The 21,967-nt window shown below is 47.6% G+C and overlaps 1 protein-coding gene across 3 annotated transcripts in view; it reads right to left on the bottom strand.

Annotated features, from left to right (window-relative positions):
- Window positions 1-21,967, bottom strand: part of drosha (drosha ribonuclease III) — a 112,858-nt gene that overhangs the window by 6,596 nt on the left and 84,295 nt on the right. For all 3 annotated transcript variants that reach the window (XM_060939317.1, XM_060939318.1, XM_060939319.1), the window contains 4 exons: window positions 19,820-19,902; window positions 15,318-15,421; window positions 13,177-13,269; window positions 12,975-13,021 (listed from right to left, as the gene is read on the bottom strand). In XM_060939317.1, coding sequence (XP_060795300.1) covers window positions 12,975-13,021; window positions 13,177-13,269; window positions 15,318-15,421; window positions 19,820-19,902 — 327 coding nt within the window. The remainder of the gene's footprint in view (window positions 1-12,974; window positions 13,022-13,176; window positions 13,270-15,317; window positions 15,422-19,819; window positions 19,903-21,967) is intronic.

The raw sequence follows: 21,967 nt of genomic DNA, 5'->3' as shown, positions 1-21,967 counted from the left end.
TGGAAGCCCAGATACCGTACTTCCACCCGCCCAATCGCACACTTCTTCGGGTTGGCCGTGAGACCCGCTCGCCTCAGCGACCCAAGGACGGCCCTCAGGTGTTGCAGATGCCGCGGCCAGTCATTACTATAGATTATTATGTCGTCTAAGTATGCGGCCTCGAAGGTGGCGTGGGGGTGGAGGACCCTGTCCATAAGCCGCTGGAACGTAGCGGGCACCCCAAACAGCCCAAAAGGAAGTGTGACAAATTGGTGTAAGCCAAACGGTGTGGAAAAGGCTGTTTTTTCTTGGGATAGTGGAGTCAAGGGGATCTGCCAATAACCCTTTGTTAAATCCAGTGTCGAATAAAAGCGAGCCGTGTCTAATCGATCCAGCAACTCGTCAATACGAGGCATTGGGTACGCATCGAATTTAGACACCGCGTTGACTTTTCTATAGTCCACACAGAACCGGACTGACCGGTCAGCCTTGGGAACCAAGACCACCGGGCTGCTCCAGTCACTATGGGACTCCTCGACGATGCCCATTTCGAGCATGGCCTTGAGTTCTTCCCAAACCACCTTTTTTTTGTGTTCGGGTAGCCTGTAAGGGCGGCTGCGCACTACCACCCCCGGGAGCGTCTCAATGTGGTGTTCTATGAGGCGGGTGTGGCCAGGCAGGGGTGAGAATACGTCCGAAAATTCGGTCTGCAACTGGGCAACCTCCGTGAGTTTGGTCGGGGAGAGGTGGTCTCCACAGGGGACCAGAGAGGTACGCGATGTCAATGTTCCCTTTTGAACTTCCGGCCCCAGCTCCGCCTTCTCCGGAACCAACGACACCAACGCCACGGGGACCTCCTCGTTCCAGAGTTTGAGTAGATTGAGGTGGTAAATCTGTAGCGCCCCACCCCTGTCCGTTCGCCTCACCTCATAGTCAACGTCACCGACTCGCCTTGTGACCGCAAAGGGTCCTTGCCACTTGGCAATCAATTTGGAGCTCGACATGGGCAACAGTATGAGTACTTTATCTCCCGGTGCGAACTCCCTAAGGCGCGTACCCCTGTCGTACAGGCGGATTTGCCGTTCTTGGGCCTGCCGCAAATTCTCCTGGGTTAGGTGTGCGAGTGTGTGGAGTTTTGCGCGCAGATCAATAACGTATTGGATTTCATTTTTGCTTGGTGAAGGTCCCTCCTCCCAATTTTCCCGCAGTACATCTAGGATGTTGCGCGGCTTACGCCCATATAATAATTCAAACAGGGAGAACCCCGTGGAGGCCTGTGGGACCTCTCGCACTGCGAATAACAGGGGTTCGAGCCATTTATCCCAATTGCATGCGTCCTTGCATACAAACTTTTTAATTATATTCTTAAGGGTGTGATTGAACCGTTCGACTAAACTGTCCGTTTGTGGGTGATAAATGCTGGTGCAGATCGGCTTAATTCCCAGTAATCCATACAGTTCGCGCAGTGTGCGTGACATAAACGAAGTGCCTTGATCAGCCAGAATCTCTTTGGGGATTCCAACGTGGAAGAGCGCTTCCACAATACTACATGCTGAGATATTGTGAAGAGGCACTGCTTCCGGGTATCTCGTTGCATAGTGCACCAGAACTAAAATAAAGCGATACCCTCGTGTTGACCGATCTAATGGCCCGACGAGATCCATCCCAATTCTTTCGAACAGGGTCTTGATTAATGGTAGAGGGCGCAAAGGCACTTTTGGAATGGCCGCTGGATTTACTAATTGGCATTCGCGGCACGCCGTACACCACCTACGGACATCACCGCGAATCCTTGGCCAATAGAACTGGGCCATTATTCGGGCTAGTGTTTTATCCTGCCCCAAGTGTCCAGCCATGGGATTAAAGTGAGCCACCTGGAATACCAATTCCCGGCGGCTCTTTGGGATCAAAAGTTGTGAGACCGTCTCCTTAGTCTGAGTGTCCTGCGTCACTCGGTATAATCTACCCTTCATAATGGAGAAATAGGGAAAGGACAGGGTGGCGTTTGGCTGGAGCGTTTGACCATCGATTACTCTCACTTGGTCAAATACATGCCACAGAGTCTCGTCTCGCGATTGCTCTAATGGGAAATCCGTGAGGGATTCCCCGAGAGAGGGAGGAGGAGCCTGCAGCTCCTCACTCTGACGCGGTGATGACGTAGACGGCTCTGTGACAGCTGCTCCCACCAATGCCACACCGGGACCTCCCCCTGCTGAACTACGGCAGGACCCACTCTTCACTAAATGACTCATTAATTCCCCAAATTCTGGCCAATCAGTCCCCAAAATTATCGAGTGGGTAAGGCGAGGATTAACCGCTGCCTTTACACTAAAATTTTCCCCTCGAAATAGAATGTGGACCGACACTAAATGGTAGTTGTGAACATCTCCGTGCACACACAACACCTTCACCACTTGTGCTCCCCCCAATGCCTCGTCTTGCACCAGGCTTTGGTGGATTGAGGTCTGATTACAGCTGGAGTCCACCAAAGCCTGATACATATCCCCTTGGACACACACCGGTATGCGATACGCTCCGGCCTGATCGAGGGCAGTTCCTATTGCGTCGGGGATCCGGACCACCGCGCCCACCTCCATTGCCGAGCACTGATGCTGGAGGTGCCCCGGCTCCCCGCAGTGCCAGCAAACCGGCCCGGGCTCTCTGTCTGCACCGGCACTCTGGGGCTCACTCACCTGAGGGTGGGGAGAGACAGACACGGAAGCGGGAAAAGGGAGGGCACCGCGGGTGCGGCGGGCCGGCTGTGGGGGAGCCGGTCCCCGCCTCCGCGGTGGGGGAACGGGGCGAGGACGAGACACAGAAGGGGAGGGAGGGAGGGAGAGAAAGAGAGAGCGAGAGAGAGAAGAACAGGAAATCTGCGATCCTGCCGTGGGAACAGCCACCAAATGATCCTCCGCCAACTCGATGGCCTGATCCAGCGACGCCGGGTGATGGCACTGGACCCACTCCGCGGTCCCTTTGGGAAGTCGTGCGATGAACTGCTCCAGTGCCACCAGATCGATGATTCCCTTGGCGTCGCGGTTGTCAGCCCTCAGCCACCACCGGCAGGCGTCCCGAAGTTGCTGGCCAAATGCGAACGGGCGGCCGACCTCCTCTAGGCATAGAGCGCGGAAGCGCTGCCGTTGTTGTTCGGGAGTGGGCCCCACACGCTGGAGGATGGCCCGGCGCAGGTCCGCATAGACCAGCCGGCTGTCGGTGGAGAGCTGTAGCGCGGCCAGCTGTGCCTTGCCCGTTAGCAGGGGAAGGAGGAGCGCCACGCGCTGTTCCACCAGCCAGCCCCAGGCCTCTGCTGCTTGCTCGAAGAGCGTGAGGAAGGCCTCGGAGTCGTCGTGCGAGCCCATCTTCGTTAGGGTGAGGTGGGGGAGGGCCCGCAGCGGTGAAGGTAGTGGGCCCCGCCGATGCGAGAAGGTGCCGGAACGCCTGACGATCTTCCTGTTGCGCCAGCACCAGGGCCTTGAACCTTTGCGCTTGCTCCTTTTGGAGGGCAACCAGCGCCTGGTGCTGGCTCTGTTGGGCCATGGCAAGGGCATGGATCAGGTCCGCGAAGGGGGAGGACTCCATGGGGCTGTTCTCTTCTGTGCTCCGTCCCGGGTTTCAGCACCCCTGTAAAACTTTGAGCGGGTGGGTGGAGCACAGAAGTACGTCAGGACATAACTGAATTGCAAAAAACTCTTTATTGTGACACTTTTCAGCCGCCACAATCTTCCAGCCACACACACATCACTCGTCTGGTTGGGGAGAGAGCTCTCTTCTTCTGTTCTCTCTCTGCTTTTATCAGGCATGGTCACTGGGGAAGACACACAAACACAGGTTCATTGATATCAGGTGCAGTGATTCTGCCACTTACCTTCCCTGACTCTGCCCTCCAGTCACAGACCGACGCTTGACCACACCCCCGCTGCCACAGTATTCTTTTGCAAAATTTAGCTGGGCCTGGATGTTTTTCTTTGACCCTACCTCTTAGTCCAGACATATGGAGAATACGGGAGATTGTGGTCACATGTAGTACACAACCAGTACTTGCCAGAAATTCTTGCAGCTCCTTCAGTCTTGTTGTAGGCCTCTTGGCAGCCTCCCTAACCAGTTTTCGTCTTGTCTTTTCATCAATTTTGGAGGGACGTCCAGTTCTCAGTAGTCACTTTTGTCCCACATTTTCTCCACTTCTTGATGACTGTCTTCACTGTGCTCCATAGTATATCTAATGCGGTGGAAATTTTTTATACCCTTCTCCTGACTGATACCTTTCAACAATGAGATCCCTTTGATGCTTCGTAAGCTCTCTGTGAACCATGGCTTTTGCTGGAGGATGCAACTCAGTAAATTTCTGAACTTTATTTGGGGTCAATCAGAGTCATTTTAATTGATGGCAGGTGTGAACCCAAAAAGACTGAATGTCAATAAAGTATTAGTTTAAGGATGTGCACACTTCTTCAACCAGCTTATTGTACGTTTTTTTTATTTTTTGTGTTTTTCCCCCTAACAGATTTGGTTGTTTTTCAATGGAATTGTACAGGTTATAGGTCACATTAAAGGTGGGAAAGTTTTGAAATTATTTATCGTGGTCTCATTTTTTTTTTTTTACATCAGAAAAACCGATCATTTTAATGGGGTGTGTACACTTTTTATATCCACTGTATGACTTTTTTTTGTATTCAGCACAAGTTCAGCTACAGTAATATCTATGTAGCATGTATGTATGTCATGATTGTACTTCAAAAATAACATAAATGAAGATGTTATAAAAAGAAGTATTAGAACTGTGTTGGAATGTGTGAAAAAACAAACAAACGTGACCTTACCCATTGTGATGAACTGTTTTGGTCACTTGACCTGATGGGATTAAGAGTTGGCAGTGGGAGGGGTTTTCACTCTTCTCATGGAATGGAATGGAAATTTTTCCTCTTCTCATTGAATTGAGGTTTTTCACCCACGTGACCAAGTCATGTGATGCTGCCATTTTGGACGTCACGGCTCGAATCAGTTTGAATGCGGGGAAGGCGACAAACGTAAAACGTAAAAGAAAAAGGCGCGAGATGCAGAAAACACCTTCACTATCCAGCGACGTAGGGCATTTACAGGGCGAGCAGAGGGAGAGGTATTTGCAAAAATTGAGGTTAGTAGGCTTAGAGAACGACGTTTACCTGCTTCCACCAGGATTGTTCACTGACATACGGAAGTACACGAAGCCCTCGTCTTTACCTGACTTCGGCCCACATGATCTGTATACCTATGTCATTAAAAACCCATCGCCATACACAGGTATTGATCTGAAAGCGTACAAGAGTTTGGATGCCTACAAATATTTTGTGTCAGGCTGGGTAACATGCCTACATCAGCGGGTCATCCCTGGAGCCGGTGGTCGCCATCTTATTACAGCTAAGGTTTGTTCACATTTTCATTTACTTTCGGTCCTCAGGATAAACAAAATGTTATTAAATGTCATTGAAATAACTTCTTAGTCTGTTGAGACATGGCCCATTATAAATTTGCTGTTACCAGGCAATGACCAAGAACTGTATTATTAGGGTCGGTGTCTGTGCTGTAGCAGTGTACTAGCAGCTAGCTGTTAGCACTAGCTAATGTCAACAACAGTAGCTAGTATGTTACTGTAGCAATGTTTACGTTCAGTCATTTGGATGACTGTTAAAACCTTTCAGTCTCAAGTTTTTCCTTTACTGTATTTACTAGTTTACTGTAATTATGATCCGGCAGCTATTTACACCGGATCCAGTGTAAATAGCTGCCGGAGCCGACGTCCGAGCTTGCCGGAGCTAGCGCGCTCGGGCAGGCTGGGACGTCAGCTCCGGCAGCTATTTACACTGGATCTGGTGTAAATAGCTGCCGGATCATAATTACAGTAAACTAGTAAATACATTAAAGGAAAAACTTGAGACTGAAAGGTTTTAACAGTCATCCAAATGACTGAACGTAAACATTGCTACAGTAACATACTAGCTACTGTTGTTGACATTAGCTAGCTTGACCTTCAAAATGGCGGACACCGGGGCGTCACGTGACCCTGTGACGTCAGGTGAAAAACCTCAATACCCCTTCCACTGCCAATCCTGTTAGGACTGGGACTGTTTTGGCCTTTAGAGGCCGCTGTTATGTTTATCTTGTCATGTTTGTTTTGGCCTCTAGAGGCCGCCACTGTGTTTTGTGTTTGTCTTGATTGCCTGTTTCCTGCCCCGTCCTGTTCCTTAATTAGTTTGTGTATAAATACCCCTCTGTTTGTTCCCTTGTCACGGAGTCTTTATGCTATGCTGTCTAGTGCTAGTTTCCTCTGTCCCACGTATCTTGCCTGTGCCCTTGTGTTTTTGATATTTTTGCTTTCTTTGGACTTTGTACCTTTTTGATCTTCTGAGCGTTCAGCATTTTGCCTTTCCTTTTGTTTTTGGACATTTTACCTTTGGATATTTGTATTTTGGTTTATCTTCTGAGCTTTTGGATTTTCTTTTTGTTTTTTCCATTGGATTATAAATAGTGTAAATAAACTTTTTTTTTTCATACTCTACTTTCGCCTCACGCCTCTGCACTTGATGGACGAACACTTACGAGCCAACGTGAGGCCCTTGCTCGCCACGAGGTACTGCTTCAGCAAATTGGGAAAACCCTGGCACAGCTGACTCCTCTGCCCGCATCTCCTCATCCTGATCCGGCTCCTGCTCCACCATCTGCTCCCGCTCCAGTGCCTCCCGCCACGCTGTCTCCTTCACCTCACGAACCCAGCCTTCCTGCACCACAGAGGTATGACGGCAAGCACGGTGAGTGCCGGAAGTTCCTTACCCAGTGCCAACTCACCTTTGAGCTTCAGCCTACCACCTACACTACGGATCGCCGCAAGATTGCCTTTGTGATAACCTTGTTAGCTGGTAAGGCATGAGCTTGGGCAACGGCCATTTGGCAGAGACAGGGACCCGAGTGCTCTGATTTCAAGTTGTTTATGGAGGAGATGCTTCATGTCTTCGATCAGGCAGACACCAGTAAAGACGCAGCCAGGAAGCTCATGTCCATCCGGCAAGAAGGAAGCGTCGCGGACTACGCCATCGCGTTCCGGACGCTCGCAGCAGTCAGCGGATGGAACGAAGCAGCTCTGGTTTCAGCCTTTCACCATGGTTTGTCTGACCCCATCAAAGACGGCCTGGCCTCTATCGGATGCCCAAGTGACCTCGAAACTCTGATGTCACATTCTACTCGTCTTGACAACAGGATTAGAGAGCGCCGCCGAGTCCTGAGCTTCCCCGGCCTCACTGCCTCAACCTGGAGCCCGTCTACCTCCTCCAGTGACTGTCCAGAGCCCATGCAAGTTGGCCGTACTCGTCTCTCCGCAGCTGAGAGGGAGCGCAGAAGGAGGGACAAGTGCTGCATCTACTGTGGCAAGCCTGGCCATTTCCGAGCATCATGTCCCGAGCTCTTGGGAAAAGGACCGCCCCGTCCAGCCGAGGGAGGGTTGTGACGGGGCCTACCCTCTCTCCTGAACTCCCTGGCCAAGGAGTCTACATCCCGGTCTCCATCTCCTGGGGTGAGTCCGTCCACTCTTGTCAAGCCTTGTTAGACTCCGGGGCGGCTGGAAACTTTATGGATGTTCACTTCGCCCAAAGTATCAATGTCCCGACTGCTCCTCTTGAAGTCCCACTGTCTGTGTCTGCCCTGGATGGCCAAGCCTTAAGTGACGGAAGAGTCACCCAAGTAACTTCTCCAGTCTCAAGGTCACAAGGAAGAAATATCCCTGCACCTGATTCCTTCACCAGAGTTCCCAGTTATTCTAGGTCTTCCTTGGCTCACCCGCCACAACCCTCGTATAAACTGAGTCACTAGCCAGGTTGTGGAGTGGGGTCCTGCTTGCTATGCCTCTTGTCTGCTCTCTAGCTCTCCTGTGTCTCCTGCCAAGCCTCCTGATTTCACTGAGTTATCTCAAGTTCCCACAGAGTACTGGGATCTCAAGGAAGTTTTCAGCAAGAGCAGGGCCGCCGTTCTTCCTCCACACCGTGCCTACAACTGTGCCATCGACTTGCTCCCTGGGACTACTCCTCCTCGTGGCAGACTGTTTTCCCTCTCTCAGCCAGAACGCAAGGCCATGGAGGAGTACATCAAGGACGCCTTGGCCTCTGGGTTCATTCGACCCTCCACCTCACCCGCTGGTGCCGGCTTCTTCTTTGTCGGCAAGAAGGATGGGGGGCTCCGGCCATGTATTGATTACAGGGGTCTGAACAAGATCACTGTACGCAACCGCTATCCCCTTCCGCTGATGTCCACAGCGTTCGATCTGCTCCAAGGCACCACTGTCTTCACCAAATTGGACTTACGGAACGCATACCACCTCATCCGTATCTGACAGGGAGACAAGTGGAAGACTGCCTTTAACACCCCGTCTGGGCACTACGAGTACCAGGTGATGCCCTTCGGACTCACCAACGCACCAGCTGTTTTTCAGGCCCTAATCAACAACGTCTTGAGGGACATGATTAACCAGTACGTTTCTGTCTACCTCGACGACATCCTAATCTTTTCCAAGACCGTGCAGGAGCACCGCCACCATGTCCGCCAGGTTCTCCAGAGGCTGCTACAGAACAATCTGTTCGCTAAGGCCCAGAAATGCGAATTTCATGTTCCCGAGGACTCCTTTCTGGGTTTTACTGTACGGACAGGCCAACTCCAGATGGATCCAGCCAAGACCCTGGCCGTCCGGGACTGGCCCACCCCCAAGTCCGTCAAAGAGGTTCAGCGGTTCTTAGGATTTGCGAACTTCTACCGCAAGTTTATCAGGAACTTTAGTTCTGTAGCAGCGCCCATATCGGACCTCACCAAAGGGACAGGTGGATCGTATGTCTGGTCTCCTCAGGCGGAAAAGGCGTTCAAAGACCTCAAGCACCGCTTCTGCACGGCACCCATTCTGGTCCTCCCGGACCCTTCACAACCCTTCATCGTCGAGGTAGACGCCTCAGACAGCGGCGTCGGCGCGGTCCTCTCTCAACGCTCGGAAGGAAGGTTGCACCCCTGCGCATACTTCTCCCACCGCCTGAGTTCTGCGGAGTCCCGGTATGACGTGGGGGATCGAGAACTGCTAGTAGTTAAACTGGCCCTTGAGGAGTGGAGGCACTGGCTGGAGGGAGCGCAACATCCATTTTTGGTCTGGACGGACCACAAGAACCTGGAGTACCTCCAGCAAGCGAAGAGACTCAATACACAACAGGCTAGGTGGGCCTTGTTTTTCAGTCAGTTCGACTTTACCCTATCATACCGCCCCGGCTCCAAAAACACCAAACCTGATGCGCTTTCCAGGCTGTTCGCTCCCACCAACAGGGAGAGCGAAGTTGGGCCTATTATCCCTGTGTCCCGGATTGTGGCCCCTGTCCGCTGGGGTATTGAGGAGGCCGTCCGACGAGCCCAACGCCAGGACCCCGGTCCTGGGACGGGGCCACCAGGCCTCTTGTATGTCCCACATCAAGCCCGGGCCAAGGTTCTCCAGTGGGGTCACTCGTCCCCTCTCACCGCCCACCCGGGAGCTCGAAGGACCCTGGACTTTTTGAGAAGACGCTTCTGGTGGCCAAGCATGGAGAAGGAAGTAAAGTCATTCGTCCTTTCCTGCAAGGTGTGCACCAGAAGCAAGAACCCACGACAGCATCCCCAGGGCCTCCTGCATCCTCTGACCATTCCCCGGCGTCCCTGGTCCCACGTGGCAGTCAACTTCATCACAGGTCTCCCTGAGTCACAAGGTAACACTGTCAATTTTGGTCATAGTTGACAGATTCTCCAAGGCCTGCCGCTTTATACCACTGTGCAAGCTCCCTTCTGCCCTTGAAACAGCTAAACTAATGTTCAATCACGTCTTCCAAGTCTTTGGTCTCCCACAGGATATCGTCTCTGACCGGGGGCCCCAGTTCTCCTCCCGAGTGTGGCACGGGTTTTGCAAGCTCATCGGAGCCACTGCCAGCCTCTCCTCTGGGTTCCACCCACAGTCCAATGGCCAGACGGAGAGGCTCAACCAGGACCTGGAAACCACCCTGCGAGGCCTGGCCAGGGATAACCCGACATCGTGGAGCACCTGGCTGCCATGGGCAGAGTATGCCCACAACACCCTGCAGTCATCGGCCACCAAGCTGTCGCCATTCCAGTGCCAATTCGGGTTCCAGCCACCTCTGTTCCCGGACCAGGAGGAGAATGCGGGGGTGCCCTCGGTCAACCAATATGTGAGACGGTGTCGCAAGACCTGGAGCAAGGTCAGGAGGACCCTCATCCAGACCTCCAGAACCAACCAGACTCAGGCCAACCGCCATAGAAGACCTGCCCACGCTTTCCGCCCTGGGCAGTGGGTTTGGCTGTCCACCAAGGACCTTCCGCTGCGGGTGGAGAACCGCAAGCTTGCTCCTCGCTACATTGGCCCCGTCAAGGTGGTGCGCAGGGTGAACCCTGTCGCCTACCGGCTCCAGTTGCCCCGGACTCTGAGGATCAACCCCACATTCCATGTTTCCCTGTTGCGGCCCGTACTGACATCCACATATGCCCCTGCCCCTAGGAATCCCCCACCCCCCCGCATCTTCCAGGGTCAGACTGTGTTCACTGTGCATCGCCTGCTTGACTCCCGCCGGGTCCGCGGCGGGCTTCAATATCTGGTAGACTGGGAGGGCTATGGCCCTGAGGAACGCTGTTGGGTCCCCGCCCGGGACATTTTAGATAAAGGACTTTGTCGGGACTTCCATTTGGCCCATCCGGATCGCCCTGGGAACGTCAGGAGACGCTCCTAGAGGGGGGAGGTCCTGTTAGGACTGGGACTGTTTTGGCCTTTAGAGGCCGCTGTTATGTTTATCTTGTCATGTTTGTTTTGGCCTCTAGAGGCCGCCACTGTGTTTTGTGTTTGTCTTGATTGCCTGTTTCCTGCCCCGCCCTGTTCCTTAATTAGTTTGTGTACAAATACCCCTCTGTTTGTTCCCTTGTCATGGAGTCTTTATGCTATGCTGTCTAGTGCTAGTTTCCTCTGTCCCACGTATCTTGCCTGTGCCCTTGTGTTTTTGATATTTTTGCTTTCTTTGGACTTTGTACCTTTTTGATCTTCTGAGCATTCAGCATTTTGCCTTTCCTTTTGTTTTTGGACATTTTACCTTTGGATATTTGTATTTTGGTTTATCTTCTGAGCTTTTGGATTTTCTTTTTTCCATTGGATTGTAAATTGGTTTTTGTTTTTTCCATTGGATTGGCCTAGTGGGGGTTTGCTGGATTATCACACCAACGACCCAGGTTCGAATCCCAGCAAAACCCTAACAAATCCTTTATCCCAAAACAATAGGACATACATTTTTTGATGGCCAGTTAATTGTCCAAATCAATGGAGCAGATTTAAGTTTTTGTGCTTGATACATTCCTAAAACTGAACAGAATCACCTCAAGTGACCAAAACGGTTCGTCACAATGGGTAAGCTAATACTTTTCACACATTCCAACACAGTTCTACAAGTGCTTTTTACAACAGCTTCATTTATCTGGTATTTTTTTAAAAAAGTACAGTCATGACATACATACTACATAGATATTATTGTAGCTGAATTTGTGCTGAATAAAAAAAAAAAAAAGGTCATGTGACTTTCAAAATACTGCTTAGATTTGTTGAAGTTGACATCACAGCATGCCAAAATCATTAGAGTGCCAGAAAATACCCTCAGACCCCAGAGGGTTAAAGGTTGGATTTTTCTCATTTTTTCAGTGTGAAATGAAGTGACTTCACCAAAAGGTGGATTTTAGGGTTAGTCTTTACGAGGGGGGGGCAATAATCTTGGAGGGCACTGTGTGTGTGCATATAATGTATGCTCACATTGTTGCAACAAAAAAAAACAAAAACAACAAAAAAACAACTTTATTTGTACTCAAGATAAACTTTTAAAAATACTCTTCACTAATCTTATAATTTCAGCAACTTTGGTTTCTGCTTGGAATCACCTTAGTAAAATTCTCAGTACAATAGACAGAAGAGTAAGAGAGACAAGAGGTAAGAGTGAGACAAAACAGTGAGAGAACAGCAAGACAGACAAGGGTGACGTGGAGAGGAGTGTAAAGGAAGAGTGTGAGAAAGGAAGAGGGCAAAGAAAACAGAAAAGGGGAGGATAGAGTAAGACAGAAGTGCAACAAACAAGAAACATAGCCAGAAAAAAGCACGTTTAGCAGAGTGAGACAATGCAACAGTGAGAGAGGAACGAGAGAAGAGTGAGACAGAAGAACGAGGCAGGAGAGTGCAACAGAGAGGAGAGGGGGGCAAGAAAGAAAAGAATGGAACAGAGAGAAAGTGAGTGACAAGACAGAAAACAGAGAGGAGAATGAGACAGAAGATTAAAGTCAGCTGACCTTTTTCAAGGAAGCATGGCTAATTTATTCACATGAAAAGGAACAAGTGTTCATTTACAGGAAATGAGAGAATATCAATCAACCTGACAGCTGCAGTGAGTGCAACAAAGAAAACAGGAGCGGAGCAACAGAATAAGAAGCTGCAAGACAGAGAGAGAGAGGGAGAGACAGAGAGAGAGAGGGGTGGTGATGACTCATCTGTTTCCTCAAGCTGTCACACTGAAACCTGCAATTCTGCAGTGTGTTTCTTTCCTCACACTTGCTTGAAGTAGATGCTGTTTAGCGCTAAGACTGCAGGAGGAGATGGAAGAAGGCGGAAGAGACAGAGGAGGAGGTGGAGGAACTGAAGAAGAAGGATGTACAGAAGAAAGAGGAGAAGAAACAGAAGGCAGGGAAGAAGGTGGAGGAGAAAGAGAAGCTGATGAAGTAGGAGAAGAATCTTCTCCCAGGATGAGGAGGATTAGTGGGAGAAAAAGAAGCTGAAGAAGGAGAAAAAGGAGGAACTGAAAAATAAGGACAAATGGGAGAACGATAAGCTGAAAAAAGGAAAAAAATGGAGAAACAATGCTGAAGAAGAAGAAGAAGAAGAAAGAGGAGCTGAAGAATGAGAAAGAAAAGCCAATGAAGAACGAGGAGGAGCTTACATTTCTCCAGAGCATCCATGGCGGCTCCCATCTCAGCCTGTTGTATACTGCATGGAAAAGAAGACAATATGAAATGGATATGAACAAACATGTTCCTCTCCCTCACTTCCTATTTATCCAAATAATGTGGCCACACCCCCACCACTCTGCCCTCAGCAGATGGAGGGAACGGGACACCACTCACACCGGCTAATTGTCCTACCTCGGCCCTTTCCCACAACCAATTCTCTCTCCTTTAAAGTACACAGCGACCGTGTAGGTGCGGGCGTGAGACGGGCCGACTGTCTGTAGTGTCCTGCAGGGGGACAGAGAGAAAGACAAGATAAACAAATCAGAGAGAGTGAGAGCGATCCCCTCATCACATTCAGCTGCAGCAGTTTTTTCTGCTTTGTTCAATATCTGCTCATTAATTAATTATGATGTAGTCATGTGTTAATTAACGCTGTAATGTGAGCAACAGTGAGTGCAGGACATGACGGTACAAGAGATGGAGAGAGAAAGGACGAGGAAACCACAAGGACGGAGGGAGGGAGGGGAGGTAAGGAAGGCCAAAGGGAGCTCCATGACATTTCTTGCTCAAACATGGAGGATTTCAGTCGGAACGAGGGAACTAAACAACTCGTCCCCAACACAATTATTTGGATAGGAGTCGAAAGTAAATAATTAATATGAGCTCAAGATGGAGACTTTCAGCTTTAATTTGTATCTGCAGGCAAATCGGGTGAACGGTGACCTGTATATATGTGGTCCCTCCTTGCTAAGGGACCAAAAGTAATTGGACAAAAGAACAATCATGAATAAACCTGTCATTTTTAATACTTGGCTGCAAATACTTTGCAGTCACCGACTGCCTAAAGCCTGGGACCCATAGACCTCAGCAGGTGCTGGGTTTCATTTCTGGTGATGCGCAGCTCTATGGAGTTCCTGCTTTTTCTTGGGGCATTTTACCTTCAGAAAGTGAAACTGGATTGGGGTCAGGTGACTGACTTGGCCACTGCAGAACATTCCACTTCTCTGCCTTAAAAAAGTCATAGGCTGCTTTCAAAGTGTGCTTCGGGTCATTGTCCATCTGCACTGTCAGTGTCGTCCAATGAGTTCTGAAGCACTGGGATGAAGTTTTCTCTTGATTCTTGACTTTGACACAGTTGGACCTGCCGTGAACGTTTTTTCTTCACCAGGGAAAGTAATCTTCCACCATCCACCACAGTTGTTTTCCGTGGTCTTCTGAGCTTTTAGGTGTTCCTAAGCTCATCAGTGCTTTCTTTCTTTTTAAGAATACACCCAATAGTTGATTTGGCCACATCTTATGTTTTTGCGATCTCTCTGATGTGTTTGTTTTGATTTTTCAGCATAATGACGGCTTGCTTCACTGGCAGTGAAAATTTTTTGGACTTCATATTGAGAGTTAACAGCAACAGATTTAAAATGGAAATGTCACACTTGAAATTAACCCTAGACATTTTATCGGTTTACTTGTAAGCAAAATAATGAGGTAATAACACACACCTGGCCATTGAACAGCTGAGCAGCCAACTGTCCAATTATTTTAAAAAAGTGCTGTAATTCCTACAACATTCACCCAATTAGGATGTAATTACCCTGAAATTAAAGCCGAATGGCTGCACCTCACATCAAATCTCTAACACAATCCATCATCCAGTGTGAGGAAAAGAGAGAAAATATGAAAGAGAGAAAAGGAACAAGGGAGAGTGAATGTTGGGAGTGAGTGGAGAGTGTAGTGAGTCTAGTGAGAGAGTGTTGGGAGTGAGTGTAGTGAGAGAGTAGAGAGTAGTGAGAGTGTGTCGGGAGTCTAATGAAGGAGTGTAGTGAGTACAATGAGAGCGTAGTGAGTCTAGTGAGAGTGTTGGGAGTGAGTGTAGTGAGAGAGTGTAGTGAGAGTGTTGGGAGTCTAATGAGAGAGTGTAGTGAGAGTGTAGTGAGTCTAGTGAGAGATCGTAGGGAGTGAATGTAGTGAGTGTGTCGGGAGTGAGTGGAGAATCTAGTGAGAGAATGTAGTGAGAGTGTCGGGAGTGAATGTAGTGAGAGTGTGTCAGGAGTGAGTGGAGAGTGTAGGGAGTGTAGTGAGAGAGTGGAGAGTATAGTGAGAGTGTAGGGAGTGAGTGAAGAGTATAGTGAGTGTAGTCAGAGTCTAGTGAGTGAGTGTAGGGAGTGAGTGTAGTGTAGTCAGAGTGTCTAGTGAGTGTAATGAGAGAGTGTAGGGAGTGTGTCGGGAGTGAGTGTAGTAGTGTGAAAGTGGAGAGTCTTCTGAGTAGTGAGTAGTGCAAGTGTAGCGAGTGAGTGTGTCTCGGGGGTGAGTGGAGAGTGTAGCGAGTGAGTGTGTACTTGTAGAGTGGGATGTCGGGCTCCTTGCCCTCGGTGCGAAGGGTGAGGCAGCACTGCTGGAGCTGAGACTTTGGATCATTCCAGTCCTGATTCAGGATAAACTCCTGTAACACACACACACACACGTAAAGGCTTGGTGTGTGTTTGATACACACTCGTCCTCAGAGGACATCACATCTCTAAAGACATTTCCATTAACGCAGTGCACTCAGAGGGAAGGGAGGAGAGTGCAAAAGAATATAGAATCATATGCTGTTTTTCCACTGATGAGTGCATCTCCATCATCCCTCCATCCCATCATCCTTTCATTCTTCCTCTAGTTACCTCTCCCACTCTTACTTCCCTTCACACTAACAACCTTTATTAAAATGACCTTCTTTCACGCTTTCTTTTGTACTCATCAACTTACTTTCCTTCCTTCTTATCTTTCTTTTTCCCTTCTCTTTTTCTAAACCATTCATTTTGTTTTTTTCCTCTTTATTCGTTTCTTTTGCTATTTATCAAATATCTTATTTTTCTTTCTTTTCCCATTTTATCTTTTTTTGTTCTTCATTTCTGTCTTCAATTACATCACCTTTTTAGTCTCCCTCTCGAATTGCCTCTCTTTCTTCCCCTCGTGTCCCTCTATCTTGAGCTCACCTCAGTCATCTCTTCTCTCTAACTGCTTCTTCTTTCTATCTGTTTCATTTCTTTTCTGCCTCATTTATTCTGAAATGATCTGCAGCTCGCTCCATCTCCAGCTTCTTCTCTTATAACCTTATACCTTTTTGCACCTCTAATCTGTCCATCACTCCATCATCTTGCCCTCATCCTGTTTCCTGTTGTCTCTCTCTCCTCCACTTCTCTCCTTTCTCACTACTACTTTCTTCCTTCACCATGTATTCATCTCTCATCTGTTCTTTTGTGATTATTTCCTCTTTTCCACTTCACTATCCAGCTTCATCTCTCCATCTTTATCTTGGTTCTGTCCTCTTATTTCTCCTTGAGTTGCATTTCTTTTTAATACAGTTTTGATTGAATAATTGCTTTATTAAATTTGTCCCTTATTCATCTTCTGCTCTTATCACTCCATCCTGAGCTTCCCCTTTTTTCTTTTTTCCTTCCCATACATCTCGAAACCCTTCATCTCTCCAATCCCTCTCTCCTCCAACCTCTGCATCTTATGAACCTCTCCATCTCTCCTTCTCCTCTCATCTGCCCATCTCTTCAAACCCTCCATCTTTCTCATACACATTTCTCAAACCTCTCCATTTCTCTGATCCCACGATCTCCCTCACTTCAACCTCTCCATCTCTCATATCCTGCCATCTCCCAAAACACTCCATCCAGCCAAAAGTTCCACCTCTCCAATCCCTCCAGCTTTCCAATCCCAACATCTCTTCCTCACTGCTATACCTTCATTTGTCAACCTCTCCATCCCTCCTACCACAGCTCTCCCTCCTACTTCAACCCCTCCATCCCTCTGATCCCACCATCTCCCTCACTTCAATCTCTCCATCTCTCTAAACCCTCCTCAATCTCTTCAATCCCATTGTTTCACAAACTTCTGCAGCTCTCCTATTCCTACAATCCCTCCATCTCTCAGATTGCACCATCCCTCTCTGAACCCTCTATCTTTCCAATACTTTAATCTCATCAATCCCACCATCTCTCCAAACCCACCATATCCCTGGCGCGGATTTAAAAAAAAAAGTTTTAGTACATGGCTACTTGGAATTGTGACTTGATTGTATTGCAGATACCAAGATATGCCTGCCGTTTTATTTTATTTTATTAAATTAATAAGGTTTAAAAAAAAATCAACAAAAATCGTTATGTGGGATTGAGCTGAAGAGTTTATGGTATAAATTTATATTTAATAGTAGGTCCGAGCTTAGGTTTTTTTCGCTCGTGACACGAATGCAGTGAAAAGCAAGCTGGGCAAGTCCTGTTGGATTTTAACAGGACGCAGGAACTTTGTGCATCGACATAACATACTGTATTCCCGGACTGCACTGTAGACTACAGGTAAAGGGTGTGTGCCATCCTTTTATGTTTATGGTATCATTAACACGCATGCTCACAAGCCAAAATGATCAAATGCTGCAGCAAGCGTACTGCGCGCACACACACGTCGGCTGTCTGGCTACTGCTCAAATTAATTAATAGGGTAACCCTGTACTTACTATACCTCGTGTATGTACATGAGACACGTGCCGTTTTTGGGATGAGCCTCACTTTGATTTTTTACAACAGCACCTGGTTAGGTCTGTGAGAGATGTTGATTTTTGCAACGGCTCTGAAGAAAATCTGCTTGAAATCCTCCGATTCTTGGGATCTAAGACTTATTATAGGACTTGTTCACATGCAATTCACACAATTGTTGTATCGTTATCTCAGTCCATTAGACTCAGGAGCTAAGACTGCAGTTACTGACTTTGTATTATAGACATGCAGCTCTTGCAGTCTTTATTTATAGTTATCTCGGTATTAAGCTCTGTCTTAAGTGGTCACGTCCATTCCCTCAGTTTCCCTGCGTATATTCACTGTCTGATGTGTACACTGAATGCCCTGAGCAGGAGCTCAGATTACAGTTGCTAAAATAGTAGTAATTTATTGATATGAGGTGTTTTGTGGTCAGTGTACTAAACTGTAGTGTGTCATGTGGTAGTGCATTATATGACAGTACAACTTTCATAAATATTTCCATATATCAGTTGTAATTATGTTCTACGCATATACCTGCAACTCTGACAAGATCATTTTCAGTAACTAATAAAATGGTTTTGAAAGTTCCTACTTTTAAAACATATTTTTTGACATGGTAACTTTAAGAGATTTTATTTACAACATGTCTCTGACAGCTCAAAATGCATCTCCAGGCATTTAAAAACTGCAGCGCTTCCAGGGGCCTCTGACGGCCCCGGACCCCCAGCCTTACTGGGTTGACACCCCCCTTAACATTTTCCTGGATTCGCCCCTGTATCCTGCCATCTCCCTGAATACTTCCTCTAGCCAACAGTTCCACCTCTTCAATCCCAACATCTCCCCATCTGTCTGTCTGATCTCTCATCGCTCCTACCCCAGTTGCCCCTCCTACTTCAACACCTCCATGTCACATATTCCTCCAACTCTCCCTTGCTTCAACCCAATCATGTCTTCAATCCCTCCATCTCGCCTTCACTTCAACCATAGCATCTCCCTAAACTCACAATCTCTTCACCCCCTACGCTTCTCAAACCTCTCCACTTCCCCAAACCCATCATTGCTACAACCCCCTTTGGTCTCAGTTCTCAAACACTCACTCTTTTTTTCATAATTTGTATTTATTATTCATCTTTCTCAGCTGAGACTGAAATAACTTTTGGTAGGTCACACCATCCCCACTTCACTGTTGTCTTTCTTCTCCCTATACACGCCTAATACTTGTTGCAACCTTCACACGCTCTGCCCTTTGTCCTTCATTCCTACTTTCTTTCCAGCCCCCAGTGTGTTCTCGCTGTTCGACTGGAAGTTGTCAAGTTTTCACAATGGATGGACACCAATGACCTTCTTTTTTTCCATCTCTTTCCCCATTAGAGGAGGAGGGAAAAAAGGATAAAGTCTTTCTTTTTCCTGAAGGAGAAGTGGACACATTTTTCTCCCCGTCGCATTTTCTCATAAATGGAAATCAGGGTCATGGCGATGTCGCTCTGAACTTCCGTCCTTCTCTCTCCAGAGATGTTCGACAGACAAGCAATTAGCATGGACTAGCAAGAAAGTGTGTGCGCGTGTGTGTGTGTGTAAATCCAGGCCAGGCTTTAAAAAAAATAAAAAAATAAAAAAAGCAAAGGAACCTGCTCTAACTGTTCTCTAGATCACACAAGGGTTTTCTCCATCCACAATATTGACTAGTGAAACATGAAAAATCCAAATTCTTGGCCAAGAGTCAAACTCAAAGAAGTCTTAGATTTTTTTTTTTTTGCTGAATTTTAATTTCTTTTGCATAATATTCATGCTTTTGGATGAAACTTCATTCAAAAACCTATAAGCTAATGATAACACAACACGAATAAAGAATTACTTGTATAGCAATTAACATAAAATGCTAATCAAGTTGTACCTGTAAAATGCAGGTACTTGTACAAGGACATTTCCTCAGCTCAAGGTGACTAAAAAGCTCAATTGTGAGTAATACTACACAACATTCAGCATTGTTAAACGTTCTGCAGAGCTCATGTTTAACCAATCAGCATCAATCTATAGGCCCAACTCCACCCTCATTCGTCCATGTCTGCAGAAATGTTCAGACTCTGGATCAGGAGCTAAAACAGGTTCCTGTAACTATAGGCAAGTAAATACATCACTAGTAACTTCCTAGCTTCCTGTGGCGGAAACATCACCCAGATGGCGAGCTAGATATAATGACAAATAAGTCTCTAATGTAGTGCTAGAGCGCTAACATTTAGCTAGGTATGTATCATTGTAGAATAATAACAACCCACATAATTGATGAACATGAGAGCAGATGGACATAAACATACCTTTAATCTTGGGAAGAAGCAGACGTTCATGAATGTGTGAACATATTCAAGGTCTTTGTCTATGTAAAGTGCTGCAATGAAAGCTGCAAAAAAAGAGGAAAAAGTCATAATTATACTGTCATTTTATATAATTATCCCATTTTATCCTGGCTGAAATAAAGATGGTTAGTACAATATTAATAAATTATTTAAGGATATCTCTCTTATAATCTGGGACTGGGGAGAATTACTCGGAGAACTCCCAAGTGGTGCATCAGAAAAGTACTGGCCCTAGTATCCAGACTTTTGCTAGTTTGAATCATGACAACAACACCGCCACTGCCATCTACAGCCAGGAGTCCAAGACAACAAAACTGGCTGTGCTCTCCGGGTGAGAGGGGCATTCCATCTCCTCTGTCAATCACAGTGACACTAGCCAATCTTGGGCATCTGTGAGCTCATGTATGTGGAAAAGGACGGACAGTGATTTTCTCAGATTGTGTTGACGCCTTCACCCTCCTTGGTTTGTAGCGGTCATATGATGGAGGTCATATGATGGCTAGTCGGTGGAAACTGTCAGATGACCAAATTGGGAGAAAAAAGATTTTTAGTCCGTCATACACAGTCTCCATCCAAGTTGTTTGGGATCATTACTGGAACTCATGACTGACAGCTTCTTTGGGGTGTCATTATTCAGAGTTTAGTTTGGGTCATGCTGCTTAGAGCTTTGGCCTGACTATTGTTGCTCAGAGATCTGATCTGGGACTCATTACTGACCAATTTGTTTGTGTGTCATTACTCAGAGTTAGGTCTGGGTCTCATTACTCATAGCTCTGACCATTACTCTTTGGCCTGGTCTTGTTACTCAGTCCTGGGCTGGGTGTCGTTACCCAGTCATGGTCCAGGTCAGGTTCCTCAGTCCTCATCTGAGCGTCGTTACTCAGGCCTGGTCTGGGTCTCGTTACTCAGTCCTGAGACGGATGTCATTATTCAGTCCTGGTCTGGGTCAGGTTCCTCAGTCCTGGGCCGTGCCGGGTTACTCGGTCCTGGGCCGTGCCGGGTTACTCGGTCCTGGTCCGGGCCAGGTTACTCGGTCCTGGTCCGGGCATTATTCCTCAGTCCGGGTCAAGTTACTCAGTCCTGGTCCGGGCCGGATTACTCTGTCTTGGCCTGGGCCGGATTACTCGGTCCTCATCAGGGTCACGTTACTCAATCCTGGTCTGGGCCGGGTTACTCAGACCTCGTCAGGTTATTCAGTCCTGGGTCCAGGTGTTGTTACTCAGTCCTGGTCTGGGCCAGGTTAGTCACTTCTGGTCTGGGTGTCATTATTCCATCCTGGTCCGGGCATCATTACCCGGTCCTGGTCCGGGCCAGGTTACTCAGTCCTCATTTGGGTCGGGTTGCTCAGTCCTGGTCTGGGTCAGGTTACTCAGTCGTCATCAGGGTTGGGTTACTCAGTCCTCATCCGGGTCGGGCTACTCAGTCCTGGTCAGGTTATTCAGTCCCGGTCTGGGCCAGGTTACTCAATCCTCATCCAGGTCAGGTTACTCAGTCCTGGTCTGGGCCTCATTACTTATCGTTTCAGCCTGATTGTTGTTACTTTTATTTTTGAACCAGGTCTCCATAGTTTGGCTTGACTTTAGGTCTAATGCAGGCGATTACCAGCAAATTATCACGGTCACTTCGCCTCATTCTCCAAATCTTTCTCTCATTATGCTCCATTTATGTCCATTTTCCTCTTTCTCTTTCTTTTCACTCTCTCACCTTCTTATTCCCTCCCTTCACAGAAAGTGATAAAGTGTATTTGTCACTTCGGTCAGGTCCATATGCCTCTGTCTCTTTTTTTCTCTCTCTTTCTCTTCCATTTTTTTTTCTCTGAAATGTCTCCACTTGCAGAAATATTCAGGTCATGTGTGAGAGGAGAGACTTCGTCATCATTCATCGCTCTGTCGCTCAAGGCCACACACACACACACACACACACACACACACACACACACACAGGATCTAACTGATTTTTCTGGTAGTCCCAGGTGACTGAATGGTTATCATGAGGGATGTGTGTGTGTGCGTGTGTGTGTCTACACATGTCAGTAATTTAATTTTCATTTAAATCATCTTAGCTTTTTATTTACCTTTAGAAAATTTAAGATAACTAACACACAAAAAC

Source organism: Neoarius graeffei, chromosome 14 (genome assembly GCF_027579695.1).
Source record: "Neoarius graeffei isolate fNeoGra1 chromosome 14, fNeoGra1.pri, whole genome shotgun sequence".
In the NCBI taxonomy this organism is placed as follows: domain Eukaryota; kingdom Metazoa; phylum Chordata; class Actinopteri; order Siluriformes; family Ariidae; genus Neoarius; species Neoarius graeffei.
The sequence above is the reverse complement of the archived record's forward strand: the minus strand, read 5'-3'. Positions and strand labels throughout refer to the sequence as shown.